The sequence below is a fragment of the Vidua chalybeata genome, chromosome 2 (assembly GCF_026979565.1).
Source record: "Vidua chalybeata isolate OUT-0048 chromosome 2, bVidCha1 merged haplotype, whole genome shotgun sequence".
Taxonomy (NCBI): domain Eukaryota; kingdom Metazoa; phylum Chordata; class Aves; order Passeriformes; family Viduidae; genus Vidua; species Vidua chalybeata.
The window spans coordinates 97,214,948-97,238,869 of NC_071531.1; the positions used below are offsets into that span (position 1 = coordinate 97,214,948).

Below are 23,922 nucleotides of genomic sequence, written 5' to 3' on the forward strand. Positions count from 1 at the left end.
TTCACCTCGTTCTCGGTGCGGTGAAATTCAGTACTTTCATGCACTCCTGAACCTCTTCCAGCAAGAGCTTGTGAGCGTCCTGTCTTTCATATCAAAACACAGACTACAGGCAAATACACAAGAGGAGCTATTTCTAAAATCCTGCACTGACTTCAAAGTCACTGTACCTTGTTTTAGAAAAGGCTTGAAAACAGCAAGAGGCAGGCTGTGCACTACAGTTTGGTAGAAATTTGGGAAGAGTGTTTTTTTAACAAAACATATCTGGGCATTGAACCAAAAATTAAAACTATCATAGTATCATACTACCAAATGGAGATATTTTGATATAATTCTCACTCTCCCCATTCCACAGCCAGGAAATCTCTAAAAATTTCTGCAAAACTTGAATCTTGCTGTTCTTACAGTCAGAAAGTCAAAAAGTTTATTTTCCTTTCCACAGCCTGAGCCTTTCCTTTTGTCAAAAGGGCAAACTCACCTCCTGGAGATGAGCAGAACACAGCAAGAATATTCCAACTCATAGAAAAAAAGCCAACTCTTCATTTTTTATTCTCTTTCATGTAACTATCATTTTAAAAATCAATTTGCATACAAACTGGTGTTCTACCTTCAATCTATAACGAATTCTGTATTAATCCTCCTTCCTGCTTGAGTTACAAGGAAATGTGAGAAACACACAGGAGTGTATTTATAGGCCCAATAGTTGCTAATGTGATTGGGGAGAACAAGGAAGAACACAAAATACAGGGCTCGAAATGCTCTGTAAATTTAACCAGCAAGATGATCACATAGAATCCTGAATTATGACTGAGTAGTTCTGGATGAAAATTTAGCAAGAGATAACTGAAGTAAAATACTTTGCAATAGTTCAATAGATACGAAGGACCATACACTTTTAATTGGAATAAAGGATTATCTAGAATATATGAAGCTGCTTCAGCAGCATCACAGGACTAGACAGAAAATAGCAGTGGAATAATGTAATCTGTGGGAAAAACTCTCCATGTCAAGAATGCCAAGTTCTCTTTCTAGTCCTTCATAGGCAGGAGATAAGTTCTCAGCTCCAAGCCAAGTCATCAAAAAACTGCCTGCTCTGGTGGAACACCACTTTATGGATTACTTGACATTCAGACCCTTTTTCAAACAGTACTGATGGGAAGTTAGGCAAAAGCTTCAGAATGGATGTATGGATAGCAGGAGAATAACTTTAGAATCATCTAATGGCTTGAGTTGGAGGGGGACCTTAGAGATTATCTAGCTCCAACCCCCAACCCATGGGCAGGGACATTTTTCACCACACCTGGCTGCTCCAAACCCCATCAAATCTGGGCCTTGAACACTTCCAGGGATGGGGCATCCACAGCTTCTTTGGGAAACCTGTGTCAGTGCCTCACCATTCTCAAGGCAAAGAATGTCTCCCTAACATCTAATGTCAATCATCCCTCTTACAGCTTAAAGTCATTGTTGGTGGCACCAATCCCAACAGCAAACCCTAAGGAATATCACCCTGTTGTTATTTTCTGTAACTCACCAGTGTTATGCTGTGCACCCATCTCAGGAATACAACAGCCTTTCACTGAGCACATGAACCAAAAAGCATACCATTCAAATCACTTCGTCATTACCAAAAACTTTAAAATGAACCATTAAATATAGTTAGTGAAAAGGGGGAGAAAAGATTAATACCATCCAAACACCAGTGTGGTTTATAAATTAGCAAAATGAAAGCACTTCAAGTTTTCCAAAACAGGAAAGCTGATCCAACCTGCCAAGATACAGTCCAACTGTGAAGCGTGTAGGAAGTGGAATTAGGCCTAGGACTTTGTATCACTGAAAGACTAGTTTCAAATTTAGAATACAACAGTTACGATAAACTAAATTTTAAATGCACATTCTACAAAAGCCATACTTTTCAGTTCCTTCTTTTGCTGTCGAAAGTATCTACACACACAGGGACATGCACATAAGAAAAGATGATCTTTGAGTTTATTGCTTAAAATACAACTTTCAGGCCACATGATCACTATGCACTGACACAACAATTCTTCATTTCAAGGGTAAGCACTTTCCCAAATCTCAAATCTCTTGAAGAAGTTCCTTCTTTTCCTCAAAATACTTCTGAAACCACTCAATATGTTCAACCTTCTGCTTAACACTGAGGTATGGGTTTTTTGAGAGCCCACAGATGACTAGTTCCATGAAGTGGCGGATAGGTCCTTCCTTGGGAAAGCCTTCAAGGTGTTTCTCCAGAAAGATATGTTCATGAAATTCAGCATCATCCTCCATCCCTAACAGAAAGACAAAGCAAAAAAGACAAAGTTGTTATCATAATATAAAAGCAGATTTAACAAAGTAAAAATAATATCATTTGAAAATAACCTTAAATTAGTAAAATTAATGGTTCTGCTCACATTTCTAAGAATATGTAATATTTAAATCAAATTTCTGGCTTGAAGTCTTGATAAAAGCCTGATGCTGGGGTGGAAGTAGGAGGAATAACTATAACCATAAATCAATCTTCTTGCTAAACTCCGGTTTGTTCAATACTTGAAATTTTTGATTCATCATTGGTGCCACCATTTAGATTGCAGGCACTTTCTTCATAATTTTTTAAAGAGAACACTGATTACCTAAATTCTGCAGAGGATTAAAGAATACAAACTAGTCTTGAACAAATAAGGCAACCTCATAAAGGATCAAATACTGAACAGTTAACAAACACATGTCCATTGCAAGTCATGCTTTTAACATCCTATTGCTATCAAATGGCCATTCTGACATTTTCTGAATGTGAGTGTATCATGATGTAAAAGTGTTGTGTATGCTTTAAGTCATAGCCATCACCAAAGATGATGTATTCAAAAGCCTCCACAGGACATGGGACAAAGGATTATCAGAGATAGGGTAAATGTTCTTCATCTTGTGGATTTTTTTGCTGTTGCTCATACTGTGATGGTAGAGACTCAGAACACAAATTCCTACATACAGAAAAAAAGGCTGCTTTTGCCATTCCCAATTTTAAGGGAAAAAACCAAAAGGCAATATGGGTTTTGTAATGAAATATTTTTCTTCAGTTAGATATACATGAAAATTTTTATTTGATACCAATTGGCTTGCACCCTTAAATAAAAAACTGTTATTAGAGAAAAATATTACACCACTTCAAGATGACAAAAATGAGAAGTGTATACCATACACATGAGTATGATATACATGTTTTTCTAAGCTAGCTAGTTAATGTTTTTCTATCTTATTTGATAAAATTAAATCAGGAGTATTAGAATTGAGGTAATTAAGCCACATAAGTTCTGGGCTTCCTTCTTTGGTAGAGCTTCTACAGCTTCAGAAAAAATTATGCACATCTCTGTGATGGAGAAGTCACTCAAACTGCATTTGTTAAGTTTGCATTGCTTTTTTCCTGCTTTGAAGTATTGCAATATCTGAAGGAGTTTAGAAATACCTATATTTTTCCTAGAAATGTGTGAGTGCATCAATACCACAGTTGCACACCACATTTATCTCCGTTCTTGAAAAAAGAAAGCATGCTTCCTTCTTCAGAAGCTCTCTCCTCATTCCTCTATGTGGAAAGTTAATTAAAAAAAAAGTCAGTTTCAGAAAGTGTGCTTCTGCTGTGCTTGGAAAACTATGTCCACAGACAGAAGCCGTGATGATCCTTCCACTATGCCACCCATGCTGGCTTTCCCCCAGCAAGGGGAGGTAGAATCTTACTGTACCTGGATGCTACCAGTTGCTTTTTCAAACTAACAGCCTTTTCAGACTTCCATACTTTTGCTGGTCTCAAAAATCCAAGAGAACTAAACCAAACAAACTCACTACTGAAAGAATCCGAGTATTTCTGACAGTAAAATTTGGCCTTCTGGATGCTCTTCTTCTGGGGACAGATACAGGGTATCAGGAAAGATTGTGCCTAATAAATAATTTCACCAATTTTCATTTTTAACCCAAAATAAGCAATTTATAATCTCACAAAAATGCAGGTCAGAAATAAACATTACATTATGTATTCTGTTCTCCCGTTTGTCAAAGACTGTACATGGTTTGGGGACAAAGCGTTAAGTCCAAATATTTCAGTTAGACCACGTATTTCAGTCCTCAAAAAAGTAAAGCATGCATCACAGAAAAGGAGACCACAACTGTCCAAAGCATCAGAGGCTGAAGCCTCTGGTGGGAACAGATTAGATGAGATAATGACTTCCCTCACCCCTAGCAAGCCCTGACTCCCACTGCAAGCCCGTCCTTCAGCCTCCCTTGTATTGTCCTCAGAAACGTAATTTGAAACAATATGCATGGCAGAAGTCTAAAGTAGAGAATTTTCTTTTTCAACATCAAAACAAGAAGACATCTACTCTCAATATTCTATTTCCAACCCCCTCCATGCTACAAAACAGAAAGTCTGGGGAATTTCTCTAGCTAAAACACTAATCCTTCCAAGACGTGACCAACCTTGCCTTAAAGATGTCAATCCAAACACAGATCTTCATCCCTTATAGAGAGCATTACTGACATGCTATAAAGATGATTGAGTATTCAGATGTAGTGAAAAAATGTGTCTGTCCATGGCAGAGGGCTTGGACTAAATGATCTTTAAAGGTTCTTTTCAATACAAAGTATTCTATCCTTTTATGATTTCTAAAATTACATCAATCATGCTCTTCAGTAGGTCCCTAGAAGAGACCCAGAGATAGTAAAGAAACCCCGACACAATGGTTGTGTAGCTCTGTCAGCTCTCTAGGCAAGATAATCCAATACTTCTCTGCTGGGAACAGCAGCTCAGCTAACTAGCAAATAGAACAGGATTTGGTGAACTTATGCCTGCAGAAGCCATCAGAGGCAACTGAGGAATTCGTTTTCTGAGACCTTCCTATCACTTGTGCAGTAACAATCTCTGGCCCACCAAAAGCATTTTCTCCTCTTAATGAGGTGCTAAGGCAGATTCGCACCTATAACCTCCTCTGTCCTTTTCAGCTTTTTGGGTCATTATGGCATAAATGCACAGAAATAATAAATGAGGCACAAATAAATATCCTTCCCAACTTTTTGCCATGGCAATCATGGAGCAGCATTAAAGCTACTAAGAAGCAGGAGAGACAAGCAAAAAGAAGGAGTGAGAACAATGGTTTGCTAAATTGATAAAAATTAATCAGAGACTGTAATTTTCTGCCTAACAGTGACTTCAACTGCATTGGACAAGGGCAAGGGCATGCAGGTAAGAGCAAACAACAGGGCAGTAAGGTGTGGGGGGGGAAGACTACTGCTGCCCACTGTAGCAAGCCAGTATGTCTAGCCACATCTTCAGATGTTCATACCAAAATCATTTCAAAAACCATGACCTCGCCCTGGTGCCACTAAGCACAGCACAGTGCCTTGGTGAAGCACTCTAATGAGAACACCAGAGATGCTCTGGAGCCAAGGAAAAGAATTATAAGAGGTTGTCCTTCTTTTTTATATTTGGTTTAAAACTTTAAAAGCTTTCATAATGCTAAAAGTTGAATATACACGCTTCCTCAACAGAAAATTTAGTTGCACTTACATTTTTAAAGACACATTTTTTTGACATAGAAGAATAATCACACATTTCTCGATACAGAACAAGCTGAAGTAATCTCCTCCTATTGAGGGAAATGGCTGTTGCAAAACTGCAAAATTAACAGCAGAAAGGGGCATTTTTCTTTTGCAGAGAAACTGAAATTACAGCATGTTGATATACTCAGAGCAAGGTTCTCGAGCTTTTAACTGTGCTCTGACACACCTGAGGTGATTAACAGCCTGTGTCTGGCAGTCGGATAGGACAGAACTTACTGACTTGGTATTTCAACCTGAGAGGCAACAGGTTTTGGAAGGCTCCACTGGAATTTTCCACATGACTAGTCTTTGTGGACAAATCAATCAAGATTCTTGTTTTAACTATATGTAAAGACTCTTTGTCCGTTGGCTGCCCCATCCCAGACAGCGCAGATCCAGCCGCACGGCCGCAACAGGGAAACCACTGCCCGCCAAAGACACTTTGTCAACTGACGGCCCCAGACAGCAGGGTTCCAGCCACATTACAACAACACAAAAACCATTGGCCACAGTGGTTTTAAGCTTGCAAAAACATGACTAGAGTATACTTGGATTTCTACACGATGGAACAGATCAATCCTGGGAGCAGTGATTAAATTCTGTGAAGAAACTGCCAAATAGGATGAGAATAAACATTAAGAAACAATGAAGCACATTATTCAATTTGCAACTCAGTATAGGACAGATTTTCAAAGACTTCCAGCTTCAGATACTAACCTGTTTTGCTCTCAGTGACTGAATCTTTACAAAGCAGTTCTGTTTGATGTCTTTAAAGTCTTTTAAAAAAACCCCAAAACCCACAGCTAAGCTCTCCCTGAAGTTATGAAGTCCCCTTTCCTATACCACACACTTTGTGTAGTTGTTCTTCACTTCCTTAACATTCACTCTCTCTGCTGGCATAACTTCACACGGTGCTTTTTCTTTTTTTTATGGTAATAAAAGAAAATACTGTGCACAAAGATGCCTAATTACCATAGATGCCCAGGATGAGTGAATATTGTGACTGTTTATTCTTATGAAACAGACAGAACAAAGGGAGCAAACAACTGTTTAACACTTGGCCTGCCCAGATATAGAACTGGCAGATAGCTGTTTGGGATCTGGCGAGACACTTGGTCCAAGAGCCACACCAAAGAACAGAATCAGCATTATAAAACACGTACAGCAGTTTTAAGATTCCCCAACTTCTGCTAGGAGCTTAATTTAAAGAAGATGCAGACAAAAGGTATTACGTAAGAGACTTGAACAGCCTTTTGGTGTTAAACACATAAGGGTGGGAGGGAGGCAGGGAGGGAAGGAGTCGTCCCCTTTTGGCAGCAGCCAGTCCTCAGATCAGCCAAACCACCTGCAAGACTTCACCTGAAGAGTGCCAGAATGAGTTCATCTGAAGCATCTCTGATCTGGGACAGTCGGAGAGTTATGTTTGTTTACTACCAAAAGCATGACTCACAGATGAAACATTATGTTAAAACAGTCAAAGGTCAAACATGCTCTAATTTTCAGAGAAGATAAACTGAGACAGATAATAAAAGCTCACATACCAACTTCATTGTCAATTGGGAACTCCCACAGTATTCCTTCTTTTGTCCACTGGATCATCTCCTCAAAACCGTTTCGGGGAGGCTGTGCAGTTACTGCTGCAACCTCCTTTGCAAACTCCAAATCCCAAATTGTTGGTGAAGATACTAAAAAATAAGTTTTGTAAAGATCTGTCAGCAACCAAAGACTTTTCACTAGCTAAGACAAAGTCCTTTAACATCAATCTGTACAGAGACTTAATAATTTCAGCTGTGCAAATTTTTCTACCTTAGATACCAGCATCACCTTTCTCAAATGAGAATTCTCTGTTGACATGAAAGTTCATTAAGATCTCAAATGTCTGATGAAAATCTATTCTGAACGCCTAGGGGAATATTTTTTATGTCTTTCACAGAAAGAAATAATTTAAATTTTCCACAATTGTTCTCCAGTTTTCTCTTTCAAAAAATGTGGATACAGCAAATTCTGAACTTGACTGATGCACTGTGCTAAAGGACCCTTACTTCTACAGGAGTTTTCAGGTTCTTCACAACTACATCCTCCTTCAGGGAAACAAATCTACAAGGGATGGCAATTCCTTCCCCAATGCTCGTAAGTGTCCCAGTTTTTGTCTCTCAAGCTGAGAAACCATGATTTCTTACCCTTATCACAAAGATAAACATTTCCTTTAGGGATGTATCTTTCCTGATGCCTTTTTTTTTCTTTTTAAACCAAAGTGCACTCATATTGCAGCAGTTACTCTTCTTAAGGAGTTCCTGTCCCTCCACTCAGGAGAGCTGGTCACGAGCCCAGACTGAACCGCTTCGCTGAACTGAAGGGAACAAGCTGTTACCACAGGACAGGGAGGGACCTCTGGGAGTGCTCTGGGCTGCTGTCGAGTGAGATGGCCTAAGCTGCATTCCCCTTCATTTTCCTGTCTCCCTCTGTTATCAATTCATCCTAGGATCCTTGGAACACAGATCTTCATGTGAATTCAAATATTACAGTCCACTTGGAGTGGATCATAGCAAATAACCTATTATTTTACTACTTCTGAGTGTAAGTACTTGAGGCCAAGATATCATTTCATCTTTGGCTCAGTGGCTTACAACTCAACTGAATTAAAAAAAAAAAAATCCCCCCCTCCTTTAAGAGAAAACACAATGAAAGGGCAAACAGTATTTTTACACACAGAAAAGTGTTTTCAGAGGTTTTTTTGTGTTAAATCAGAATATAATAATTCAAATTATTCCTTAAGAGGGAAATTTACAGAACTATATTACCAGGCTGATTTGAAGGCTGGAGGCAGGAATAAAATACAGCTACAAGACAACATGAGAAACCATATCAGAATTAAATTATTGTCCACATCATAAAGAAGCCAATAAATCCTCTAACAGAGGAAAGCAGAACCTCATTTTTTCAATCTTGTAGTAGAGGTGATAAAGATTATAATTTCACCTCATGAAACAGAAAATAATACTGGCATTTTACATTAACAGTTATGAAGAGCATTTTCAGGATGACAATTTCCTTTCCAGTTAACATTCAAGTTTTCAAAGTCAATACTCAAAACTTAAAACAAAATTTGCTTTTCTGTTATGTATAAAAAAAATGTAACCCATTATCTCCTCTAATATGAACCAAGACATTGAAAACAAATGAATCAAGGTACCAAGTATCACACTGGTATTTCCCGAGATTAATGCCCAAAAATTGTTTGTCATCAGGCATAGTCAGTAAGCCAAGAAGCCAATCAGCTTCCTGGTCTAGAATATACTGTAGATTTCCTCAAGGTTACCTGGAATCAAACAAGGAAATACCACACAAAAAGCTGAAAGAAGCTTACTTCTTAACATCTAATTACAAATACAATGAAGTCCACTTGCTCTCTAAAACAATTTGTAATCATTCCAATTTTATGTTTTAAAAAAAAAAGTGCATCTCAGCTTTTACCTGGGGTGACTACTATGAGCCACTGTGTCTGCGTTCTGCTCATGTGAAAAAGAAATCTTATATCCTCACCACTTTACCTGAATAAATGTGATTCAACTCAAAATCCATGTTTTTCAACACTGCTTTTGTTAATATGGCTAAAAACAAACACTACATCATTCATTATGGTTTTTACATGTAAAATGGACCAATTTTAATAGTATTGGCAATTTTAAAAAACAAGAAACTGAATCCCATTCTAATAAACAGCTTTCATAAAGATGGCTGTATTTAGAAAGTTCACAGCTGCTTGAAAATATGCAAATGGCACTATTTGACATTTTACAAAAAAAATTTAATTAACCAAATTAATACCTCCCTGCAGTTTCAAGTGTAAAAAAAGATAAAAAACTACTCAGCTAGAATCTGGCAAAAACTTACCGTTCTACTCTTGAAACAGAAACAAATACTCATCATTTTGTAATATTTTCGACAGGAGTATTATTTCTTTTGCTGCTGTTAACTTTACATAAAGGTCTAAGTCACTACACTGCAATAAAGTCTCTTTTTTAAAAGGGCCTCACAATAGCTGAGGAAAAAAAAGATCAACAATGCAGTCTCACTGTTCACAGAGAAAAGTGAGGGACAAAGTTCTTTACATGACTTGCCCATATTCACACACTCTTAGCCAAATCCAGCCTGTACTAAAGCCAAGTCTTCGTGAGTGAAAGCTATCCCTGTTAGGAATTAAGACAGTTCCCACACAGCTGTGCCCAGTGAATATGAAGGTGGGTCACACCTGTTTTGAATTTAGATTTGGTATCTTTTATCTCACATGAATTTTGGCATGTATATTTAGTGGACAAGGAATTGGTTGGGTGGACACATCCAGATGGTCCAGTGCTCATGGACCATTCCAGGGGTCTATCCAGACCATGCATTCAAATGGTCAAAAGCTCAACATCTGGATGGAGATCAGTGACAAAGCAGTGTTGCTCAGGAATCCATTCTGAGACCAGTATTGCTCAGTGTCTTCATCAACACCACAGACAGTGGGGTTGAGTGCACCCTCAGCACATTTGCAGGTGACACCAAGCTGAGTGGTGCAGTTGATGCACATAAAGAATGGGATGCCAGAGGAACCTGGGCAAACTCCAGGAAGTGACCTCATGGGAACCTCATCAGGTTCAACAAGGCCAAGTGCAAGTTGCTGCACCTGGCTTGGGGCAACCTCCACATCTACACAGCATCTACACAGGCTCATGAATGAACAGAGAGCAGTCCTGTCAAGAAGGATTTAGGGATATTGGTGGATAAAAAACTGGACATGAGCCAACAATGTGCATTCACAGCCCAGGAAGCAAACTACAATCATAAAACGAAGCGTCGCCAACAGGTTGAGAGAAGAGATTCTTCCCCTCTGCTCTCATGAGACCCCACCTGGAATACTGCAACCAGCTCTGGGGTCCTCAATCACAGGAATGACATGGACCTCTTGCAGCTGGTCCAGAGGAGGGCCATGAAGATGATTAGAGGGGTGGAACATCCCTCCTAAGAGGAAAGGTTGAGAGAGCTGTGATTGTTCCTCATGGAGAACAGAAGGCTCTGGGCTGACTTTATCCAGTCTTTTCAAAACTTAAGGGGAACTTGTAAGAAAGATGAAGACATAAATTTTTGTAGGGCATTGCAAAAGGACAAGAAGTGGTGGTTTTAAACCAGAAGAGGACAGATCCAGACTAGACAAAAGGAATAAATTCTTTCAAATGACGGTGGTGGAAACAGGTTGTCCAGAGGGGTGGTGGATGCCCCATCTCTAGAAACATTCAAGGTCAGGTTGGGTGGGGCTCTGAGCAACCTGATCTAGTGGAAGAAGTACCTGCTCATTGCAGGAGGGCTGGAACCAGATAACCTCTGAAGATCCCTTCCAACCCAAACTTCCTATGATTCTAAACATATATGAAGAACTTCACAACAGATGAAGCAAGGTGTCATTTGACAGTTGCCAATGGGCTCTTTCCAGCTCAACAAAATAAGCTAAACAAAATAAGGTGACACAGCAATCCAGTGTGTAGTCTTGGGTTACTACTACTGTGCTTATACTTAGTCACCTGCAGGGCATGCTTATTTCCTTGGGATCACAGCCTCACATTTCCTTGCAACTTGACCAAATAAGCTGAAGCCAACACACCCATCCTCCAGGCTGCCTTTACACTCACAGAATTAAGACTGACCTTTGTGACAAAAAGCCAGTTGTACCCTTCAAGTTCACTAACGGAGTGCCCTGATCAGCACAGAAAAAAATCATTACACTGCATGGAAGTTTCACTTGGTAAAAGTAAGAGCTACATCAAAGTAGTCATTTATCAGGCTGAAAGCAGAAAGTGAGCAGGTCATGTCTCCTCACAAAAACAAATCTCTTGATATTCTAAAAATGCAGAACTTAGCCTCACTGCATTTTTCATTACTGAATTTCCACTAACCTGTTTTCAGTGCATGCTCTGGTTCTGTAGAAGCCTTAGTGAATATATTAAGCCTCTTTCCTACTTTGAGACTTCTATAAACAAAAAAAGAAAACTGATATTTAGTATTTCACAACACCTTACAACATTGCCAGATAACAAATTAAAAAGTACAAAATATTTTCATGAACTAACACATCTCTGGAGACAAAAAAAGATAAGTGACTCTCACTAAATCTTCAGGCTTTTGATCAGAGAGTGTTTATGGCTTTACTATTTGTCTTTAACAGAGCCTCTCATAACATTTCCATGTGAAAGAAGGAGCATAAATCATGAACTATATTTGCAGTTAATTTTAACTGGAATATTTAGGAATCTGAACAAAGGTAAACAGTATCAAATCACAGTACTTAAGTGATTTTACAAAGTTGCGACTATCTGAAGACTTGGGTTTTTTCCCTGTAAAAAAAATATTGCACAATTCAGGAACAGAAAAGACAACAGCTAAATCAAATAATTCCTGCTTTATGACATAAATAGCCCTTTTGGAAGATCAGACAGCCACCTTCTCTGCAATACAGCAAACAGTCAGAGTATATCCATATGATACATTTTCAATAGCATCACCCTGGTGCTCACTCTTCTGAATATACAAATACTCACTCTGACCATCTATTTTCAATCACATTTATAATTACCATAAGCTTATAGCAAAAAAAAAAAAAAATTAAAAATACAAGAGTTCAACAAGTAATCCAATTCTTATAGATGAAAACAAAAAAAAAAAAAACCCCAACGTCTTTAGAATCAATTATGTTTTTAATCATATTATCTTCCAGGTTTCCTCTGAAATTCTAACAGTTCTTTCATTATGTTATTATATATCCATTGTTACCCTGGCAAGATTTAACCTTCCTGACCTTAAAATTCTACCCTTCTGGATTTGCTGGACATTTCTAAAGGCCTCAAGTATTTCTGCAAACCTGCTCTTGTCGTATTACTTTTTAGTGATGAAACTACCCTGGATCTTTTCAGCACAGAACAATCTAGTTACAGAGCCTTAAAAGGATATTGATTCAGGATTATATTTTCCTATCTGTGTGTAACTCCCAATGACATTGGTCAAAGATACATGCTTGTGTTGGAAGAAAGTTTATTTTAAAATTACAAGTTTAAATTACTATAAAGCAACATCACTCATTTCATTGCAATGTACTAACTTGACTTAAATTTAGGTATTCTTCCTAACCCATTCTTTTCCCACTATCTGTTGATAAGCAAATCCATTAGATATTCAGGTATGCAGGAAGGAACTTAGGCCTGAAACTGGAGACAGTTTACTCACTACAGGGATTTTAAAAACTATTTTAAGGTGCTGTTTCTGAAGTGATATATCAAGCACAGTCTCACCACACACAGAATACTGTACATCTATTCACCCAGGAACTCATCCCTTTCTTTTCCTTTGTTACCCAAATTCTGTCTTCACCATGATCTATCTAAACACAAATGACTCCCTCAATTTTCAGACCCTAACCCCCAAAAATGGGGATTAATTTGCAAAGTAAATTAAATACAAGAGAAGTTAAACTTACTAAAAACTGCTAGGGAAAGAATACATGGAGAAGGAATGCAATAATGAGCTACCATGGGAAAATCCAAAGACTACACGCAAAAAAAAGCACAGCTTACAGGAGTAAACCAAAAATATAAGAGCATTCCTTATTTCACTAAAAGTAGAGTGGCCACATAATACAGCAGCAAAATAAACTTAAGGAGTACCCTGATAATAAAGAAATCAATTACCGAATTAGGTGGTAATAAATAAATAAATAGACCAACTCTTTAAAATCCCAACAGAATGGAGGAAACTTTTCTAAACATAGAACATTATCAAGTTTTGTAGAGGAGGAAAGCAAGCTTTCAGACCCGCCATTTCCCAAGAAGTTAAGAAAGGGACATACTATTGTATTATGCATAGGTGAAAATATTTTAAACTAGTTAAAACAAGAACAATTACATTTCAGCACCAAGTATGCTTAATTTTCTAAAATGTAGTATTACAAATGCACATTATTTGATTAGCTGTTTGCCATTAACTATCTTGTTCTCACAATTTATTTCAATGTTAACAGTACTTTTCTTGAAGAATATTTAAGTAATTTCTTTAAGCTCTGAAGTATTACAACATTAATATGTACAAAAAATTTTAAAATCTTATCCATTAGTAACTGCATGCTCCTTCCATTGGAAGTGAACACCACAAAAGTACCACCTGGAGTCCATAGACTGAGTTGATGATCTTTCAGGCCTTATTCTTTGACCATCCTCATCCAACTGCAAGGAAATGCGACTGGATATCCTCGCACCCCACTGGGCTGGGGACTGCCTTTTAACTGTCATTTCTGAAATAACATTGCTGAAATGAAAAACATGAAATGTAAAAACTCAACAGATTGACAAAGCAAGGAAGTTTGTCACATGTATTAACTAGAAACTCTATTTTCAACTGCTTTCATAAGCTTCTATGAGACAGAATTATACATTCCTCACAAAATAGACCCATCTTTAATCCATCAAACATTGAAGGCTGTTATTTTAAACCATTTCTTACATCCTAGGTATAAAAGTGCTACTTTAGTCTATTAAATCTATGGTGAATGCTTTCTTTTAAATTATTTCATTTTCAACTAAAAAAAAATCATGTATCTGTATATCAATATTCACAGAGTGTACTAGGCATGTTTTGCTTAAGCAAATGGGGAATTTCTCTGGATACAAAAAATAGGTTGAAATAGGGAGGTAAAAATCACCATTTTTTTGGACAGCAACCAACACTGCCCAGGGACAGAGCTGTGCTGCTGCAGACCAAAAGGAAGCTTGCCTTCACACATCAGCTGACATGGGCCAATCATGCCACCCTAATAAGTAGGTCACCTTTCCTGATCCACTGCAATCTGTTGCATTGCATAATCATATTACAGCATTAACAGACCACATCTTCCTTCGTCATTCTGGAGTGAAAAATCATATGTGAAGAGCAAATGCTCTGATCTCCTCCAGCACCATATGCAGCTGGTTCTGATCACACAGGGCAAATCACAGCCCCCTTCTGCCCCTGCCCTCCCTTCACTGGCAACTCCACTGGCTGGGAAAGGCCAAGCTGCTAACTCTTCCTCACAGCCTCCTCTCCACCCAACCACTTCCAGTCACACACAGTCATCCCAAATTGCAGCACTTAAGACATAAATATGGTCTCAAAAAATAAAAATAGGCCAATTCAAAAATACTGTGTTACCCATTTTATGAAAATCCCAAAGAAATTCAAACTATGCTTTTAGCAGCTTAAGTCAAAAGAGATTTTACTGACAAGAAAAAAATACTTCTGGAAAATTGTAAAAGCTAATTGCCACAGAAACACAGCATGATTTCTCTTCAGTCTTAGATGTGGTTTTAAATGGCAGAACAAGAATAGCATAGCTCTTCCAGTACCTACTCTGAAATAAAGGCATCTGAAAACAAATTTGAAATAATTTCATTTTAATTTAAAATAAAAAGCGATCTCAGATTGGTTGCATATCTCACATTTGAAGTGGCTTCTGGCATTAGTGAGCTGATGTTGGGCCAGAGGCTTGACACACTTACAAGGGTCAAAGGGACATAATTCCTAAGGTCAGCCACACACAGCCCAGCCCAATAGCTTGACTCAGCTGTGACCTAAAAGGCTGGTGCTTTCCCATGCTTCAGGGAAGACAGCATTGCTCAGAGAAGCTCTCTTTCCTGACTTAACTTGCAGTTTCGCCCTGTAGGTGTGGAAAGACTACACTACGGAGCTATCAGAACACACAGTCAATGGTACCATGTTCCTTGCTAGGAAATCCTAATGTCACCCCACCACTGGCATATGAACATTTCTGGCAGCAACATTCATCACTTCATCATGCAAAGTGCACCTGTACTAACAAAAGCAGAACCACAAAGATTTTTTTAATGCCTTTTGAAACAAAAAATATTGGTTTAAAAAGTCATACTCCAACCCCAGTGTACCCATAGTGGTTAGATATTACATATTCCAACACAACATTAAAAACTCAAGTTCCTACATACACCTGCCTTCCAGAGATGGGAAGTGGTAGAACTTTTGTAACTACCACAGACTCTCTCTCTTTCCTTATCATCAGCCAATAATTATAGTACTTAAAACAGAGACCCAAGGAGTTTTGGATATATTCTAGCCAAAGCTTTGAATTACTTTTCTTGTTCATCCAAAACAGAAGCTGAAATCGTAGGGCTGCAGATTTTATTTTGGTGCAGTGCTGTTTTGATTTCCATTGAGTGAAACTTCAGCCCACATTGACGAAAACAAATTCCTGTATCGTTAATATTTTCCCCTTCCTAATGAATGCCCTATCCCTGTGCTTTCTACAAGGCGATGAGATGACTGCATACAACAGTGACCTCTGGAGGTCTTGCCACAATCCTGGTAAAAAAAAAATTGTACAAAAAATCTGGACAACATACAACACAGTTCATGTTATAAATCACAATAGCAGTATTCAGTTTTGTGCAGTTCAGCACTATGTAGCTCTACTGCTTGTGAAAGTATCTTGCTTTTAAATATTGTAAATAACTGAGGAATATATATTGGCTTTTAAAATATGTAAGTATATAATGCAAAATCTTTACAGAAAAAAAAGGGAAAGTTAAATTACAGGTATTCTCTTGGTGTCAAAACTCAACACAAAATAATCATGCATGAGCAAAAGTGAATGCTTTCTAATATATTAAAAACATCTTCACACATTGTGTGGATTGAGATATCATGGAGCATAAATCACACCAAATCAAGTCTGAGGCAGCTGGGCTTTGTAAAATCAACATTTTTAAACACTAGTCAGAAACCTGAGAGTAGTATATTTAACTCAAAGAACAAAGAGGTCCATACTAACTCTAAAAGGTTACTATAACCAAGTTTTTTGTCAAGAAAAGCAGCACAAATTGCTGGTCTTTATTGAAAACTCACCCACTGATAAAGAGTTTCTGCTACCTAACTCTTAAGGAAGAAAACTAAAACTTTTCAGCAAATGGTGGCAGCAGGAAGAGTGTATTTGCTAGGAGAAACAAGTTAGGTCACAAAGCTGCCTCAGGGAATAGAACTTGCCAACTCAGAGCACAGCAAGCCAGCCATGACATTCCAAAAAGGCTGGTTCTGGTTGAAGAAAATGCATTTTTCTAATGATAATGCTTCACCCACAATCAGGTCATAAAATATTGTAATAACGCATCTTAACCACCAATCAAAAATATAGAGGCACTATATAGCTGCAGCTTTTAAATTTCTGAAAAATTTAAACTCTCTTTCAAGAGAAAAAAACATTTTTGCTTTGACTACAACTTCCTTAGTCACTGTCTTTCTTGTACTGCAGCCAGAGCTGGGTCAGTGCTTCAGGGAAAGTGCCATAGGTGATGAGAGAAAGAGACTCTGTGATGCCAGCAGGCACAGAAACCACACCTAGACAAGACCATGTGCACCCTAAAGAAGGGAGACGGGCACATTCCAGGTTGGGCCCTGCACGTGTTAGCTCACTCAGTATTTCTGTGGTCCTCCAGCATCTTGGGTACTCAAGGTTTGAATTACATTTGAATTGGTCACCCACAGCCCATGCCACTGTTAAGACATTCGTGTACTTTACCCTTCTAAAGAACCCTGTGACAGAGAGGGAATAAGCTCCCTGGTAATTAACAGTTTAATGACCATATGCACTATATAAACAGTCCTTATATCTGAAGAACAGATATTTTGCTTAACGAAGTTATTCACTGAGCATTGTACACCCTAGTCTGTGCAATCATCTAAATCAACCTATTTGCAAGCATCTGTCTCTTTCTTCCGTAATTTCCACTCAGGCAGGCATCAGCCACAGACACCATTAACTCTTTTTGCAGAACACTGACAATCATTCCAGCAGATGCTTTAATGATAGCTACAAGTAGCAATACATGTAACCTACAGGTGATAACAGATGGGTCAAGCTTAGATCCTGGGCTGGGCAAATTAATTTTCACTGAATAAAACTAAGACAAACAGCTTGCAGTTCGCACTGCAAACAGACATAAAGAAAAGTTTCACACTCATATTTTGGTAAAGATCCAATTTCTGTTGTTCAGCACTTCACCTGGATTTAATGCTTAATTTTCTGAATAGTTATTTGAATACTAGCTGAAAAAAAAAAAAAAAAAAAAAGCAAAACCTTTAACTATCATCCAAAAGAGCCGTGTGCATAACTGTTTGAGTTTCCAAACAAATGTTTCTCATCTGTTTGAAAGCCACACTGGAAACAGAGTTAAGCCAAGAGATGAGTTTCATGCGTTGACTGGAAAGTTTTGAAAGGAAGGGTGGGGCCATAAACAGAGCTCCTCTAGTTCAGCTCTGCAGAGCTGCCATGAAAATTCACCAGTCCAGACAGAACGTCTGAAACATCTACAAATCCATCCATTGTGTGAGAATTCTGGAAGCTTGTGGCAAAAAAAAAAAAAAAAAACAAACAACCCCAAAACACCAAACTCACAAAAAGAGCTGTTATTTTGCTAGCCTGTCCAAGAAAGCAATGATCCTGGGCATGAAAGCAATTCTGTTTCTGCAAAACCACTTTAGAAAGATGACGGCAAAATGTAGAGAGTTTGGTATAACCAGATCAAGAATGTTACCAATATTCATTAAGCCTAAGGATAAACTGTCCAAAGGTATCTTTTAGGGACACCTTTCCAACACAGAAGGCAGTCACCTTCAGGATGACACTGCAAAATAGGAATTTCTAACATAATTGAGAAAAACAATCAATACACAGACCGTATGTTAATAGTTCTCCCCTTCTTCTGTTCATCTGTGGTTTCTTCATGTCTTCTTAGTTGTGCAAGGAGTTCTGATTCTGTCTGTTTCTTGTTGCGTGGAAGGGAAGATGCAACTGCAGAAGCAGCCTTCACCAGTTCTGGATTTAAAGGCTTGTCTCTGTAAACAGAGACACATCAGATACAGAAACAAAAAAACAAAACAAAACAAAAGCACCTTTAATATATTTAAATTGTCATTTCTGTACTACCATTTTATATCTTAATAACTCAGAAGCTAGTCAGATATTTTCCCAAATGGGGGCAGCCAGTGGGACAGGCAGGTTTGCCCTATATTGCCCTAATTATCAAATGCTGAAGGACTCTGACAAGCTCTTGTTCCCCAAAGAAATGGGGAAATGGTCCTGTGCCCTGTGCCACTGCACAGCCCCTCGGACACACAGCTTGGAGACCACTGGCAGCACAGACCTGTGGGACACATTGTGGACAGGAGCAGCTCCAAAGACTCAAAAATCATGATGCCATTCTTAATTTTTTTTTATTTTTCTTCAGTTTTCCTGTATTTTATCTGAACAGTATTCCCCTTCTCCCATTAAAATTTCTTTCTACAGGCAGCTAGTGCTACCTTTCCACAATCTCACTGTAGAAAAAGGCAGCATAAGGTTGACAGCATACAGCACCTTTTGCTCAGATTCTCCCCTGTGATTTACTCCAGTCTACAACTCTGCACCACGCTCCCTTACAAGATTCTTTTCTACTGTTGGAAATGGTTTATTTTGTCATAAATAATAAAAAAAGAAAGTTGAAATAAGGATAAAAGAGGCTAAGAAAAGTTTGTTAATACTTTACCGTTGGGTGTTTTCTGTAATTCCCTGACGCATAGAACTTTCACTGTCCGGACCTTCCAGCTTGTTCACAGCTTGCTTCTTGTTCTCACTGGCTTTTAATTGTTGGAGTTTCTTCCTGTAGCTCACTTCCACTTTCATATTACCAATAATGTCTAATAGCTGCTGCTTTGCTGTTTCTGCTCCATCCTCCTGCCTCTTTGCTGCCCCTTCAGGTGTGCTGTCTTTGGAAGCAGCAGATTTATCTTTGTCTTTAGAAAGCACACTGCTTGTGCTGAAGAGTTCCTGTTTGCTAAATGATATACAAAGTTAGGAAGCAGAAGTTAAAAATAGGGTCCAAGGCTAAAATTTATAAAGCTACCAAAAACCCCAAAACAACAGTTACAACTGTCTAGGCCCAACTGAGTGCAACATGAGTATGTTAAGTATGTGTCAAAACATGTACCTTTTGACTTTTGAGAAGGGCTGGGACACCATTTTAAACTCTTGATTACTTATTATTTCCTTATCACAAATATGAAGTAAACAACTTTATACATCACTTATTTGTGGAGGAAATAATATAAGAACTTAGAACTTTTAAAGTATTTCTGCATCAGGTAGCCGAGAGAGTTTGAATTTACTGGTACCTGATACTTAAATTAATTGGTACTATAGAAAACTCACCAAAACTCTTAATATGAGTCAATGAAGAGACCACTCCCTGAAGAAACTCTATACACACACACATAACTTCACAAATCACACTTGTGGCACTACTACAGATCACATTCCCCTACGCTGCCACATGGATTCTGCTGCCAGTTAACCCAGCAATGAACAGGAAAGTTATCTGGGTTATACCTCCTCTGCTTAGTTTAGCACATCACTGCAAAGAAGCTGAAACTGACACAGTGCAGCTGAGGATGTGAAGCCAGGGACAGCAAGGAGCTGCTCAGAAGATTCTGCAACACAGACACTAATGCATTCTCTAGAAAAACTATCATAAAACTCAAAGAGCTGTTCTCTATAACATTCTAAAATGCAGTGTTTGAACCTGTATAGTCACACCTACTTACTTTATTTAAAAATCACTCTCAAGTTACAGAAATAAAGAAATAAGTATTTATTTTGATTCAAAATAAAAATCTTCAACAGATCTTAGAACACTTCCACAAATCTGAAGGAATTGTGGCATACTCTCCTCCTCACACACATCTCTCTTTGGATGAAAAAGGAAAATCTGCCAGTTTCAGCAGGCACTGCATCACACTGGTCACTCTGCACTTGATAAATTGTCAGCATTAAACCCCAAATTTCAATGTTGAGAAGCAACAGGAAAATTTTCTGAAAGCTTCAGAACCTCATTACTGGGAAGATGGTATGAGCCCTGCTGTTTTACACTGCACTGTTCCCCACAGGTCCTTAACAAACTCCTTTTTTGGTAATTCAGGCAGCATGCTCCTTAAAACTATGTAACCATTCAGAAACCACAGAATCAGAATGTTAAAGGGTTGGAAGGGACCTTAAAGATCCCCTGCCATAGGCAAGGTCACCTCCCACTAGACTGGGTCACTCAAGGCCTTGAACACTGCCAGGGCTGGGGCATCCACAACCTCCCTGGGCAACTTGTTCCAGCATCTCATGACCCTCAAGCACAAGCATTTCTTTGTAATACCGAACCTAAATTTTCCCTCTTTCCATTTGTACCCATTACTCCTGCTGCAATTTGCACCCCGAGGAAAAGTCTCCCTTTAGCTTCCCTGTAGGCCTCCTTCAGACACTGGAAGGTTGCTATGAGGTCTCCATGCAACCTCCTCTCCTCCAGGCTGAACAGCTCCAACCTTCTCAGCCTTACCTTAGCCTACAGCAGCAGAAAAGCACAGCAAGGCTGAAAGCCTCAGGCACTTAAAGCCAGCAGCACACCGCAGTTTGCATCCCTGTAGTTCACCTACCATCCAGTTTGCCTTCTGCTGGGGAGCCTGACCTTGGAAAGCACAGATACCAAAGAACCCAAGCTGCTTTGTACATGAGGCCATCACAGCAACGCTGCTTGTTCAAAAATATCGAGGAGTTTTGAAATTAAAAAAAAAAAAAAAAATGAACGCACAACTCAGCTGTCATTAAAGGCAGCTTAAATTATTTTAGTAAAAACGAAGAACTCCCCAATACAGCTCTTAGCCCGTACTTTGTGCAGAAACAACAACGCCCAACAGGCAGCGCCGCTCTGCTGATACAGGGTGCAAAATTACGGTCAGGTCACACACGCGGATCATTCACACCGCTACAAGATGGGAAGGACGGCAAGGACAGCAACACGAGAAGCATGGCCCACGCCACTCCCCTCCGCCCGACTCCATTCCCCGCTGCCTTCCGCCCACCGGTGTCGCCGGCACCCAGCCCCGGTAGGACAGGTGAGCCCCGTCCCTCTGAAGGCCGCAACCTGGGGCACGGCCCGGCTTCACGGCAATGCCGGTCGGCGCCGGCCCCGTCCGCCAGGTGAGGGAGCAGGGGAGGCCGGTACCTGCGGGCCCTGCCGTGCGGCCGCGCCGCCGCCCCGAGCAGCCGCGCCGCCAGGCCGCCGCCCCGCACACGGCCCCACATCGCGGCACCGCCACCGCCGCCCGCGCTGCCCGGGCCGCCGGCCGGCAACACCAGCCGCGCACGGGCGTTCCGCGCAGCAGCGTTCCGCCCGGCTCCGCCCCGCAGCCGCTCCCGGCCAAGCCGCTCCCGGCCGGGCCCTTCCCTGACAGCGTTGCTGCTCGCAAAGAGAGCGCTGCCGGCACGTCGCGGGAAGTGATCCTGCTCTGCTCAGCCCTGCTGAGGCCATATCTGGAGTGTTGTGCCCAGCTCTGGGCTCCTCTGTGCAAGACAGACATTAAGTTAAGGCTCACATCTTTCTCAAACATGCTTCAAAAATGTCCCCAAGCCTTCACTTCATCTAGCCTGGAAAGGCCAGCACTGTCCCATCTCTTGCAGCTGACTGTAGTACATGAGGACACACACCATTGTCACCTGCAGAAGGCCTTCCCTGCCGAAGCCATCTCACTTTTCCTCCATGTGGAACTGTCCTGCCTGACCCAGCTCTCCAAACAGTCTGAACAACATCCACTGCAGGGTGCTTTGTTTCTGATGTTTCTGCAGCTCTGTTCTGGGACAATACTTGCCATGAACTGCCATCCGTCCTCCTGAACAATGCGGATTTCCATGTGGTTTGCCTGTGGTTGGCTGGAGATGGTGTAGGGCCCAAGAGATATCCTTGGACTGCAGAATGGACAGAAACACAGCCTGCAAGAGAACCCTTTCCTCTCCCACCTCAGACAAGTTTCCATGGCATCCCCCTGTCAGCTTCCCAGAGGTTACTCATCCCTCCATGCCAAAATACTCTGTTGAAGAGGAGTTGTGACACTGACACACAGTGGACCATCATGTCCCAAAGCCAATCACACACACCCCAAGCCATACCCGGCTTCCACATTCCTGTAAAGCTCTTACGAGTTAAGATCTCTGCACACATGTCCCATTTCTGTCATGCCTAAATCCTTTGAGAAGAGGAAGCTTGAGGTTAAACTCCAGATAAAATGATGCCTCATGTTAGGAGTCTCTCGGGAGTCATGGCAGTTCTTCCATGGTCTCCCTACACACGCCAAGTGTTGTTACTTCAGGGTATGCAATTCCTACATAAATTCTTCCTTAAAACAAAACAAGTGCTCCCCAACAGCACGGTGCATGGACAAAAAGTAGGGTTCGGCTGAGCAGCCACGGGCACAGGCAGCTCAAAAAGCCACGTGGTGGCGATATGCTCGTGGAAGTGCCGCATTCCAAGGCTATAAAAGCTCCCAGGCAACATTTCAAGCGCTGTCGCCGTCTCCATGTTTTCTACAGGGACCAGATAATAGCATTTCAGGCCTGGTGGTGTTCCCGAGGAACGTGGCTGTGAAGGAGCACCCTGAGATGCTCAAGGCCTGATGTTTCAGCTGGCAAACGCTTCGGCAAGCAGCACGTGGTTTAATGGCATCTTAACCGCAAGCATCTCTGCATTAGGGGTGTACATGGCTTTCACCAGCTGGGTCTTCCAACAGTGCTGCAGTCCTGCTAAACAAGAAGCCAGCATACAGGTCAAAATTCTTTGCAATGAAACAGTAATCTTTAAGTATTGCGGATTATTTGGGATGCACAATTAACTCCAAATCACTAATTACAACAGACTCAGCATTTTTTTTTTTTACATTAAAGAAATTACAATTCAATTTCTAAAAACCATTTATAATCTCAGCTGTTCTTTCTTAACAATTGCCACACCTGGAGTACTGCATCCACCTCTGGGGTCATGAGCACAGGAAGGACATTGACCTGTTAGAGCAAGTCCAGAGGAGGAACACCATGTTAATTAAAGGACTGGAATGTCTCCCCAGCAAGGAAAGGCTGAAAGAATTGGGATTATTCAGCTTGGAAAAGATAAGGCCTCAGGGTCACCAAAATGCAGCCTTCCAGTTCCTGAAGGGAGCCATCAAGAGAGCTGGAGAGTGGCTTCAGTGTGAGAGTAGGTTTAGATTAGTTGTTAGAAAGAAATTTGTCACTGTGAGGGTGGTGAGGCACTGAAACAGGTTGCCCAGAGAAGATGTGGATGCCCCATGCCTGGAAGTGTTCAAGGGCAGTTTGGATGAAACTGAGCAACTCAGTGTACTGAAAGGTGTCCCTGCCCATGGCAGGGGGTTCAGAACTAGGTGGTCTTTAAGCTCCCTTCCAACCAATAC

At 40.3% G+C, this 23,922-nt stretch overlaps 1 protein-coding gene across 2 annotated transcripts; it reads right to left on the minus strand.

Annotated features, from left to right (window-relative positions):
• Nucleotides 1–1,961: 1,961 nt before the first annotated feature.
• Nucleotides 1,962–21,768, minus strand: MRPS31 (mitochondrial ribosomal protein S31). 2 transcript variants are annotated; one of them, XM_053936025.1, is made up of 7 exons: nt 21,690–21,768; nt 19,191–19,478; nt 18,343–18,501; nt 13,768–13,911; nt 11,514–11,587; nt 7,122–7,265; nt 1,962–2,285 (listed from the first exon to the last, which is right to left on the minus strand). In XM_053936025.1, exons 2-7 carry the CDS (start codon nt 19,325–19,327, stop codon nt 2,074–2,076), a joined length of 870 nt encoding a protein of 289 aa, XP_053792000.1. In that variant the 5' UTR covers nt 19,328–19,478; nt 21,690–21,768; the 3' UTR covers nt 1,962–2,073. The 2 variants fall into 2 exon arrangements, with proteins under 2 accessions (XP_053792000.1, XP_053792001.1); XM_053936026.1 differs by lacking the exon at nt 21,690–21,768 and adding an exon at nt 21,121–21,161.
• Between the last annotated feature and the right edge of the window lie 2,154 nt (nt 21,769–23,922).